Source organism: Chenopodium quinoa, unplaced genomic scaffold, assembly GCF_001683475.1.
Source record: "Chenopodium quinoa cultivar QQ74 unplaced genomic scaffold, ASM168347v1, whole genome shotgun sequence".
In the NCBI taxonomy this organism is placed as follows: Eukaryota; Viridiplantae; Streptophyta; class Magnoliopsida; order Caryophyllales; family Amaranthaceae; genus Chenopodium; species Chenopodium quinoa.
Genome location: NW_018743212.1, coordinates 949,403 through 960,772, shown reverse-complemented (window position 1 = coordinate 960,772; position 11,370 = coordinate 949,403). Strand labels below are relative to the sequence as shown.

The 11,370-nt window shown below is 35.8% G+C and overlaps 2 protein-coding genes across 2 annotated transcripts; both read left to right on the top strand.

Annotated features, from left to right (window-relative positions):
- Nucleotides 1-3,671: 3,671 nt before the first annotated feature.
- Nucleotides 3,672-4,631, top strand: LOC110734118 (Werner Syndrome-like exonuclease). The gene has a single exon (XM_021914173.1). The coding sequence runs from the start codon at nt 3,798-3,800 to the stop codon at nt 4,464-4,466; it is 669 nt and encodes a 222-aa protein (XP_021769865.1). The 5' UTR covers nt 3,672-3,797; the 3' UTR covers nt 4,467-4,631.
- A 3,050-nt stretch (nt 4,632-7,681) lies between these two features.
- On the top strand, nt 7,682-10,318 carry LOC110734259. Its single transcript, XM_021914339.1, has 6 exons — nt 7,682-7,747; nt 7,932-7,997; nt 8,084-8,152; nt 8,925-9,012; nt 9,130-9,322; nt 9,943-10,318. The coding sequence occupies exons 2-6, from the start codon at nt 7,933-7,935 to the stop codon at nt 10,092-10,094; spliced, it is 567 nt and encodes a 188-aa protein (XP_021770031.1). The 5' UTR covers nt 7,682-7,747; nt 7,932; the 3' UTR covers nt 10,095-10,318.
- The last annotated feature ends 1,052 nt before the right edge of the window (nt 10,319-11,370 follow it).

Here is an 11,370-nt window from a genome sequence, read left to right as displayed (position 1 = left end):
CACAGTCTAATATTCTAATCCTGACTCCCATCTCTTCATATCTTTGGTTTTGTTAATTAGCAATTACAGGTCCCCTCTTTGGAGTAACTCATTTTCTTCTGTGCTTTTTTGAAGCTGGATTTTCTTAGAGAAATGTTATGATGTCCAAAGCTTTTTTTACTCTATGTATATTACTTGTGGTTTCCTGCTATCTTTGGCTCCTCTCTGCCTTATGTTTCCTTTTTTCCATCCTGAATTATAACTTGGTGTGTGTTATCGAAGAAAAGAGAGTAAATTATGTACGTTCACTGTGCTATTGGGATGAAACTTATTAATGTTTTTATGTGGAACTATGCCAATGGGCTAGCAACTTTAAACAACTCATCAGAGGAATGGAGGAAGATGTTTAGGACTCTAAAAACCAAAATTATCATTTCCTCATAAAGTTTAAGCTTGGATTTAGAGGTAGTAAAAGAGAGTATTAAGAACTTATGAGGAGCCTTTTCTAGTCGTGAATTCTTATTCTTAATTTGTTTATCTCTGGCTCCATTGCTGTCGGCTTATTGGTTTTCTAGAAATTATGGGTAGATTGCGTAACCTCCAAATTTTGTGGAACATCTGTTGCTTCTTGTTAAACCACGATGAACTTAGAAATCTTTATCTTATGTTCTTGTTTTGGTTTTTGGTACTAGGTCTCTTAGCTACTTGAAGAGTGGACAACACAAGAAGCATGAAAAGAAAAGCTATTTAGACCCAAAATGTTCTCTTTTTTTTTTTTTTTTTTTTTTTTTTTTTTTTTTTTTTTTTTTTTTTTTTTTTTTTGTGATTGTGGGTTTTTTTAGATTTCTTGATTAGCATTCTTTACATCCTTGCCCCTGCTGTGTGTCGATCTAGTTATGACTTGTATTTTGCTTGTGGTTTTTTTTTGGGAGCTGGGTTCACATTGGGAGGTAGTTTTTGTTGGTGAGCCTGAAAACCAAAATAGGATATCATTTTGTAGGCTATATAAAGCAAGCACATCCCACCTTCTGCTTTCTGGTTAAGAAGATGCTAGAGTCTGAAGGTAGTTATAGAGTCTGGACCTTTTATTTAGGTAGCTTGTACTTTCATTCTAGTTTATCACACTACCTTTGAGTGCTCTAGATATAGTTAGCTTGGTTGAATATAGTGCTTCTATAATGTATATGCGGCACAAGCTTTTCAATTGCTATGATCTTCTCATTTTCTAGGCAATTTAGAGAAGATGAACTAGTGGTAGCCAGGTAGGCATAGTTGTGTCCCAAAACTGACCATAAAAGGATGCTTACATTTTTATCATACCTGTGAGTTTGGCTGCTTTTTGAGGTATTATAACTCCAGGGAGTTGATTGAAAACGTCTCCTTGGCTGATATTGGTGACTTTGTTGCAATGTGCTAGCTTGTGCCGGGGGCTTGATGTCTGTGCAGGTAGTTTTACAGTGTTGCTGTGACTTAACATAGCTTGTGCAGTTATAACAGGCTTACATTTTTGAGGTGGTTTAAGCTGTGTAGGTTATATGTTGGTTGCCTGTTTCGCTTTAATTTTTTTTGGGCTTTATTTGGATTAGTAGTTGTTGCAGGTGCTGTAATAATACTTACTCCCTCCGTCCCATAAATATAACAGGCTTCCATGTTTGAGGTGGTTTAAGTTGTGTAGGTTATATGTTGGTTGCCTGTTTTGCTTTAATTTTTTTTTTGGCTTTATTTGGATTAGTAGTTGTTGCAGGCCCTGTAATAATACTTGCTCCCTCCGTCCCATAATATAACAGGCTTCCATTTTTGAGGTGGTTTAAGCTGTGTAGGTTATATGTTGGTTACCTGTTTTGCTTTAATTTTTTTTTTTTTGGCTTTATTTGGATTAGTAGTTGTTGCAGGTCCTGTAATAATACTTACTCCCTCTGTTCCATAATATAGTTCCTGTTTTCTTATTTTGGAGATCCAAAATGTTGTTCGTGTTTCTATTTTTGGATCGTATGTAAAGATCATATACCTTCACTTTTTTAGCTTTATTCATTGTACTTCCTAAAATTACTCTTGAATTTTGCACATGTCTTGTACTTTTTTCCACTTTCTCTCTCTAACTTATGTCTATAATTGTATTTTTCACTTTTATCAATGTATTTTAATCACTTTTTCCTCCTATTTCTTAAATACCGTGAAAAAACACAAACAAGGACTATATTATGAGACGGAGGGAGTAGTAGACTAGTATTGTTGAGTTTTCATATCGACTATTGGAGAATATTCTTTTGTGTACATACCGCCTTATGACCTGTTGATCTTTATCAATATGCATCTGAGCTTTGATCATCGCTTATTAATATTGTTGTTATATTGATACATTAAAGTTATACCTCCAGACAAATATTTGTTGATTTTTTTTTTTTTTTTTTTTTCCCTTTTCCTGAAGGACAAATATTCCTTGGATGTTACTCCATATTATGTATGAATAAATGCTCTTTGAATTTGACAAAACACAAAAGCGAACAATTTTGTGCGATGGCGCAGCTTTTAACTTCATACTAGCATACTCTTTGCTACTCTTACCACATTTCTGTTATTGATGCTTTGTCAAATGCTCAATCTGGTCCTCAAATGTTAATGTACAGTTGTACACAAATGAGTACATAAGGTGACGAGTTAGATTGAATTGGTATCAGAAACTGTCAATTGTGGTACTGATTAAAAATGAACATATGTAGAAACGGATGAAGTTTAAAATACGGTTCAACTAAGTTACTCAAGTCTTGATTACATTAGATGCATTTGATACCAGAAGCTCTATCGAATCATACTTATATAATGAAAGATTTCTAATTATTCCTACAATTCAATAACCCATATATTCCCAACACCATAACAGGACGCTTGTTATGTGAGCATTTTTGTTTTGGACGTTGAGTTGCATACACCAAAATCTATACATGTTAATTGAGGCAAATCTTTCGGATGGACAGTTAATTATTAATGGAGTAGACATACTGGTTGCGTTTAGTGACTTGATACCTGCATAAACTCTACTGTAAGCCTGGGAAAAAAACTTAAAGAGGTTAGGGTAAATTTTTTTTGGTGATATAACTGTGTTATGATCTTTTAATTCACAAGCTGCTCTCCGTGTAAAAACCTACTGATACTATATTATTTGCATACTGTGTAATAGAGCGCATAAGCTTGGGATGGCTGGGGTGCTGCTGCACTTAACAACAGGTTGAGGCTGCTACCTACCGTGCTTTTCTAAGCTTATCTGTTCTGATTTTTAGTACGACCCAGATATAATACTTCCTGTGATTGGAAGGATGACTTTCATAATGGTGTGTATTGTTAGACTGATGGTTTCTTAATCTATGTATTAACAGGTAATTTAAGATTAGTAGCTGTGATTGTGAACTTGTGATATGCGAATAATACAATGTATGTGTTACAATTTGGATGTTATTTTTGTTAACTAGTAGTTTTACCTGATGGTATTTCTTGATCTTATTATTGCACAAGTTGAATTTATCATTTTATCATCCCTCCCTCACTAGTAACCCTTATGCTAGAAAAAGAGAGAAATGATAGAAAACTTAGCGCGATCAAATTTGTAGGTGGTGGTGGGGTAAGGCTATGAGAATTGTGTTTTATGTTCAAATCTTTCGGCATGAAAGTACAATTATTGAAGGTATTTTACTTAGTGGAGTGAAAAAGTTGGTTACTTTCTAGTTAACTTGATACCTTCTCCTCCTGTTTTCTCTACATCTCTTTTTTCATTTGATACCTTCTCAAATACTGGTTCTAGGAACAAAAATCACCGAACAAATATGTCGATAACTTGCAAGGTTCGACTAGAAAGCAGAGTTGTAAAAACCACAGTAATAAAAACCATAGCTCAGCTTGATCAAAGTCTAAGGGAATTGCTCGTCAGCATAAGCCAAAATGTACGTGGTAATAGTTGTAAATGTGTTGTAGGGTTGAGTGTTGAAAAAGAGTTTAGACCATCCTCTAGTCCTGATGGTTCTGGAGGTAGCCACCTGGTTTCGGAAAGAGTTGCAATACTAAAGCTTTGTTATGGAACAAGTTGTCTGATTATCCAGCTGTTGCAACTGAAAGCAGCACCTTGTTCACTGGCCAACTTCCTCCAACTCCGAGGGTTATCCTTTGTGGGTGTCGGGATTAGACACTGCCTCGAGGCTTTGGAGAGGGATTACGGGATCAAGTGTAGGAATGCTGTTGATTTAGGCCAGTTGGCTGCAACTATCAAGGAGAAAGAAGTGTATAAAGGGTTTGGCCTGCTGGATTTAGTGAAAGAGTTGTGTTTTTCAGATGTGAAGAAGCATCTGATGGATAGTTTTACGGCTGCAGCTCTGAGTAACTGGGGTGTTACCACATTATCCCTAAAACAGATTGAAGCAGCCACTTCAGATGCTTTCATATGCTTTTATTTAGGCAATGGCTTGTTCGGAGGGTACATAGGTACTACTCCATTTTAAAACTGATTACGTGAGCTATTCGGAGTTCGAGTACTTATTATTATGATAGATAGTTGTCAATTGTTGTCTACAAGTATTATGAATTATTAAGATTGTAACTTAATTTGATATCATTTGATTATACTAGGGCTTCAAAGTTCAGATGACTTTGATTATGTTCTTTTATATAGGCTATATGAGTTGTGTGGAGGTTATACGGCTTCTTCGTACTTTTATTTCTTATAAAACATAAACACGAATGAAATACAAAATCTCAACGAAACATTCTGTTCAGCGCGAATGATGCATAAACTTTGCATTACAAAAGTGTACCACTTAAAAGAGAGGCCAAATTTTAAATACTTCCTCCGTTTCATATTAGATGTATTACTCGTATTTTGTAAAACATGGACTTTTAGACAAATTTTGGAGAGAGATAGAGAGAATAGATTTACTAAAATGGAAAGTGATGCATCTAATTTAAAACTTCGTCATTTAGAAAATTATGCATCTAAAACGAAACAAAGAAAGTAGAAAAGGCATGAAACAATGTAAAATCATGTTATTAACTGAATTGACAAAAAGTCCCGCAACGGTCATATACAAACAAAATACTGTGTTATCAACCAAGACAAGTAGACAATAGGATACGACCTTACTTGAACAGGAGCTGTTCTATAGGATCGTACCTATGTAACCTTGAGTTCTAAGGAGACAGAAAACCAAGTCTGGTGGATGAATTATGACCGTTCGATCAGAGCGTGATTAACGGCAACCATTGATCTTCGAATCACTAGTGCAGTAGAGGACCGTTCTCCAGTTCCTTGTATGTTTTATCCAATGTATATCTATCTATATTCATTTCTTTTGGGTAACAAAAATGGAGTTTTAAATGGTTTGAAACGAACAATAGCATCATATAGAAGAATTTAAGAACGCCTAAATCCTTCATATAGAAGGAATATGCTTTGAAACGAACAATAGCATCATGAGAAGAACTTGCAATAATCAAGTCGTCCACATAGACAAGCACATGCAATGAGACACCACCCTGAACATAACTGGATAGAGAATAATCAGCATAAGATGGTTTAAAACCAAAGTGTCGCAAAACGCTTGACAGCTTAGCGAACCATTGACGCGGAGCCTGTTTCAAACCATAAAGAGACTTTCTCAACTTGCAAACTTTCCTCAGAACTGGAGTACCATAGCCCGACAGAAAATGCATATAAACCTCCTCATCCAAATCACCTTGAAGAAAAGCATTATGAACATTCATCTGATGCAATTCCCAATTCAAAGAAACAACAACAGGAAGAAAAAGACGTACCGTACCCATCTTAGCAACAGGAGAAAATGTTTCATTATAATCAACACCTTCAACTTGTCGATTTCCATGAACAACTAAACGCGCATTCAAACGCTCCACTTAAGACTTGTCGGTATATTTTATTTTATATACTTAACCACTGCCAATCGCTTTCTTGCTGGGAGGAAGATCCTCAACGGTCCATGAACCATTTTGCTCTAAGGCATCAATCTCATCTTGCATCGCCTTGCGCCAACCCGCACATTTAACCCCTCTTTAAATAAAGACGGTTCCTTTCCCTTCGTAATTCCCATCAAAAAACACCTATGTCTCAAAGAAAAATTATTATATTCAACATGACAAGCTATAAGAAAGGTTTACCTAAAGAACGAGATTGTGAAGGGGCGACAGTTGACGAAGAAGTGGTGTCTATATTTTCCGTAATGAATGTGTTTGTGACATAATGACGCATCCACGAAGGTGGACGTTTCTCACGTTGACCACAACCAAGATTTTCCGTCGAACTCCCACTCAAATTCAAAGGCGTAAACGAATTATTTTCATCAGAAATAATTTGCTCTGTTACGGTATCCGAACTAGAAACCGCATTCGAATCACCACACGCAAGTAACAACCCACACACTGCACTTGCGCACAAGCACCCGCCTAGCACATAGTAGCAGACAACAACGCACCTCAAGCACGCACACCAAACACCACGGCGTACCACACACCGAACCTCGATCAATCGAGTGCAGCACACACCACACTTGTAAATAAACGTAGCAAAAATTAGGGAATAAAAACCCTTATTTCGACTACACCCAATTATATGGAAAAATTAAAAAAAAAAAAAATTAAGCCCTAATCTCACAAATTTGCAGAAAAATAAAGAAGAAAAATTACGAATGTGAGAAACAAACCAGGATCGAAAAAAAAATCTCTAGAAATTACAGAGGTTGTGATATGTTAAACTCAAGAATATTAGGAGAAAATGGCCTAACCTTGTATTGATGATCACAAAGACATATATAGTACAATACATTAGAAAACCTAACTTGCCTAAAACTCCTAAAGGATATACATCCAAATATACAATATTATCAACATAATATCAACATAACTAAACCAACTTCTAATACATGCGAGTATTAACCACTTGGACTTTTCTTATGTTGTAGACTATTTTTTTCAAGGATTTCAAGACTGGTTCGCTTATTATCAGTAATTATACTCGACTTTGGAGCTTCAAACTACTAAATTTTATCCTTTTCTCTTGTAGTTTTTTGATTTCTTATATAATTAAAGTTAATTTTTTTTTTTGATCTTTATTACTTCTTGTTACATTTTAATTTTATCCATAACATATCACTTTCCCCAATTATTTAACAAATTAGAACCCTAAATTATATTGAGCAAATGGGAAGGGGTTTGGTGACCAAGAAAAGGATAAAAAAGTTGGATGGAGAAAAAGGAGGAAATGTCGAAAGTTAAGAAAACAAGTTATTGCACAATTCGTATAAAAGAAGGACAATGAAAAAATCAAAATAAATTTAATTTAATTTGGGTAAGAGCTTAAATTTATTACCAATATCAACACAATACAATAATCAATGAAGCAAAAATAAAAACATAACGTGTTATCCATAAAGCAAACATAACAAGTTACATTATTGTAAAATAACCAATACAATAGTTCAACAACATTAAAATTATTGCAAGACAATATTTATCCACCCTTAGAATTTTTTATATTATTTGCAACTTTAAAATTTTTTATATCTCACAAATAATATGAAATGTAATTGTTTTCAATTGAATTTAAATAGATTAAATGGGCTACTAAGAAGTTTAATCTATATCAATAGTAAGAAGCATCATTAGCCCAAATGTTTAAGGCCCATACAATATCTATGAGTTACTCGTATACGGCTTATATATATCAGAGGAGAGCAAATTGGGGAAAACGCGAAACAACGAACCCAGGAGCAAGGTATGTCAATGGCGGTCTTCTTCCTCGATTTATTATAGCGATTTTCTGATGATTTAGCGCATAATTTGCACAATTGAAATTGAGATTATCTTATCTTATTTTTTATTTTTTAAAAACGGTTTAATTTGCTTGCTTAATTTTATTTTTTACGAGTTTGGGTTTGTAATTCAATTCAATTAACGAGGATGAAGATGAATCAGAAGGATACAAGGTCCAGGGCGCTGAAAAATCAGAAGAATACAGGGTCCAGGTTAATTTAATTTTTTTTGTTTAATTGAATTATTCTACCAGTAATAAAATCATCCAGTGATTTTGATTTTTTTTTTCTTGGGTCAGTCCAGCTGAAGACGACGATGATTTTCGTGATGTAACTGATCCTTATCCTGATGTACCAGAGGACTATGTGTAAGTTATCTTGTTTATCATTAATTTGTTTGTTTGAGCTTATAATAAAGGACTTTAGTGGAGTAGCTCATAGCTTAGCAATGGCTGATTCTGTTCATGAGTAATAATGCTCCCTCTTTGCTTCTTAGACTTTAGTGGAGTAGCCATTCATACGTATAACCTTGCTTATCCCGATGATTGTTTCTGCCCTAACCTAACGCGAACGCATCATGATTCATCCGTATAACCTTGCTTATCCGATGTTTGTTTCTTCCCTAACCTAACGCAAGCGCATCATGAGTCATTCGTATAACCCTGCTTATCCGATGATTGTTTCTTCCCTAACCTAACGCAAACGCATCATGATTCATTCCTATAACCTTGCTTTTCCCGATGATTGTTTCTGCCCTAACCAAAAATAACGCGTCATGATTATCAAGTATTAAAATTTTGATACTGGGATTTTACAAGAAAGGACTGGACTTCCCATATTCAAGTTACAACTATGTTAAGTGTTAACTCGTAACAAGTTCACAAAATATAATTTAAAATTTATGTTAATTAGAAACTGTAATTTTGAGTTCATTTCCTCTTTTATATCAATGTGAGTTATTTAACCTTTTTGTTTGGTTATACCCCTTATACGATATATTTGTCATACACGGATAGGATACACCTTCAAAGCTCTCAGATTATCACCTCTCTTATGATTATATTAAGTTTACGCTAATATTATGGGTACTAATGTTTCTCTGTTAATTCTGTACCTGTATATTTACTTCCTAATTTTAAGTTATCCGCAAAAGGACTACACAGAGGCCTATCGTCGTCAAAATCTTGAACTCTCCCAAATAGCACTGGAATACTACAACAAGAGACATGTATGTAAATTCTTTCTATTACACGTACTTAGCTTAGCCTCCTTTTCATCATGCTTCTAGTTTTTTTCTTGTGTCATCTATTTCATTCTTGTCAAAATTTCCATGTGTTATTTGCAGCGTACCAACTATGAACTTGTTGAGCCCATGGATTGCTCAGTTTTCAGCCATCCAATGTGGATGCATCTAAACTTCACGGCTAAGCTGAAATCCGCTCTTGATGGGGATGGCAATTCTTCCGCCAAGCTCTTCTTTGTGGAGTTTTATCATGAACCAGGTCGCTGGGTTGTCAATGCCTGTCGTATCCTTAAAGGTAAGAAGAAGCTTCTCTCTGCCCTCAAACTTCCGAATTTTTCCTGTTCAGCATCTTAGATTCTTAGGCTGTTGTAGGTTACATATTTGCTGATACCTGCAATATGATTGCAGCAATTGATTTTTTCTACTAGTGGGTGTGCAAGACGTCGTGTCAATTTGTGTTGACGGGTCTCATTTTAGATCGGGAAAGTGTAGCTTAAAAATCTGTTACCATCGCTAGTTAAGTATGTAATTTATTGATTGTGTTTGAGATCGTGGGGGTGCATCGTAATTGGCCTTCATTGCTCATGATATGCTTCTAGGTTTGTAGTTGGTGGGCAGGAGGGCTAACATGTGAACAAAATGAGATTCCGGACAAATAAAATTAATATTTTACAATGCCGCATCAATATCATGTTTAATTTTAAATCGAGAAAGTGCAGGTTGCAAATTTATTAGCCTCTAGTTGAGCATGTAAGATATTGGTTTATATCTGCTCTAATTCTTGCTCTTATAATGTTTGCTAGCCTCTATGTCGTATCGTTAAATTTGAGATTTTTGGCCTTTATTCTTCAAATTACTAGTTATGTTTACATTTCGTTATGAACTTCATTTACGAAGTAAATTATTTGTCCACAGGTAAATCTAGCCACTGTGATTTTTGTCAACTTGATGAGTCACTTGACGAGTCACTTGGCACCATTAAGCATCCAACCCATGGATTTCATATGAAGCATTTGTCTGAGCCTTATGCTTTACGCTCTCGAGCTCGTGGTTCTACAGTCGGCTAGGATGTCAACTTGGCAGCCAAGTTTTGAATTCTGTAAACAATGGTTGCATGTTTCAACCTGTTTGATGGCCCTAAAAACCATGTTATGTACTAAGCACTATAATTGCGAATCAAGTCATAAACATATTTTTTTTTCTTTTTTTTTTGTAGATTGTCATTGGGCATTTTGTTTGTTGAATCTACTACAACTATGTTTATTACTCTATATATAATTTTTGAAAAATATATCATATTTTATACGGCTATTTCACCAAATGCCACTAAGTAATTTCAAAATTCACCAAATGCCATAATGTTTTCAAAATTCACCAAATGCCGCTGAGATTTAGTACAATATCACCAAATGTCATTTCCGTTAGTTGACCGTCAATGTTCGTTAGTTGACCCCACCACTTGCCACGTGTCACCTTCTAATTGGTCCGTTTTTTAAAAAAAAAAACTAGTAAAAAATTAAAAAAAAAAAAAAAAAAAACTAAAAACCCTTGAAACCTATTCACTACTCCAGCCACCACCCCTTCCACCACCCACTCCATACCGCCGAACCCCGAAACCGCACCGCCGGCGACCTGCACCCTCACCGGCAGGTGCGCCGGCGGTCGCCGAAGCAACCCCCCTCCCCTTCTCCTCCTCTTTCCTGACGCAAAACCCCTCCCCTCCTATTTCCAGTCGCGAAACCCCTTCGACAAAACCACTGTTCATCTCCTCTCTCTCCTCATTACCACTCCCTCAAACACACTAATTTGACAAAACTTGCAGAAGCTGTGATGAACATTAATGGCGAATTGCACAGGGCATTAAAACTTTATCATCAAATAACCTAATTTGGTAAGTTTGGACTTTCAATCACTAATTCTTGGGATAAAAATTATCAATTGAAAAAAGGTTTCAATCAAAAACCATTACAGAGACATAAATTAAAGAAAATCTACCTAAATTAGAATCTAGAAAAGGAGAATTTGCCTCAAAGATTGGAGATACGAAGTACAATTAAGGATTTTGGGGGGTTATAAGGGCTGAATTCGACACTGGGCTTCTTAATTTGCTCTGATTTTTGTCCTATTGTTGGGCGGCAATGGTGGTTTTGTGGGCGTTGGGGTGGTCGGTGTTGAGCGTTGTGGTGTGAGTGGTGAGTAGTGGTGAGAGGTAACGATAGGCTGCTATAATGGAGGTGCAATTATTGCGGGCTGGCGGATGAGTGGGGTTGTGGCTATGATGCGAGCTGGAGTTGATTGTTGGTGGTGAGTGGAGGGAGGGGTTTCGCGACGGGAAAGAGGAGG

Coding starts and splice junctions, on each gene's coding strand:
- LOC110734259 (XM_021914339.1), top strand. CDS start 7,933: ATGAAGATGAATCAGAAGGATACAAGGTCCAGGGCGCTGAAAAATCAG. Junction 7,998..8,083: donor CAGAAGAATACAGGGTCCAG/GTTAATTTAATT, acceptor TTCTTGGGTCAG/TCCAGCTGAAGACGACGATG. Junction 8,153..8,924: donor GATGTACCAGAGGACTATGT/GTAAGTTATCTT, acceptor CCTAATTTTAAG/TTATCCGCAAAAGGACTACA.
- LOC110734118 (XM_021914173.1), top strand. CDS start 3,798: ATGTCGATAACTTGCAAGGTTCGACTAGAAAGCAGAGTTGTAAAAACC.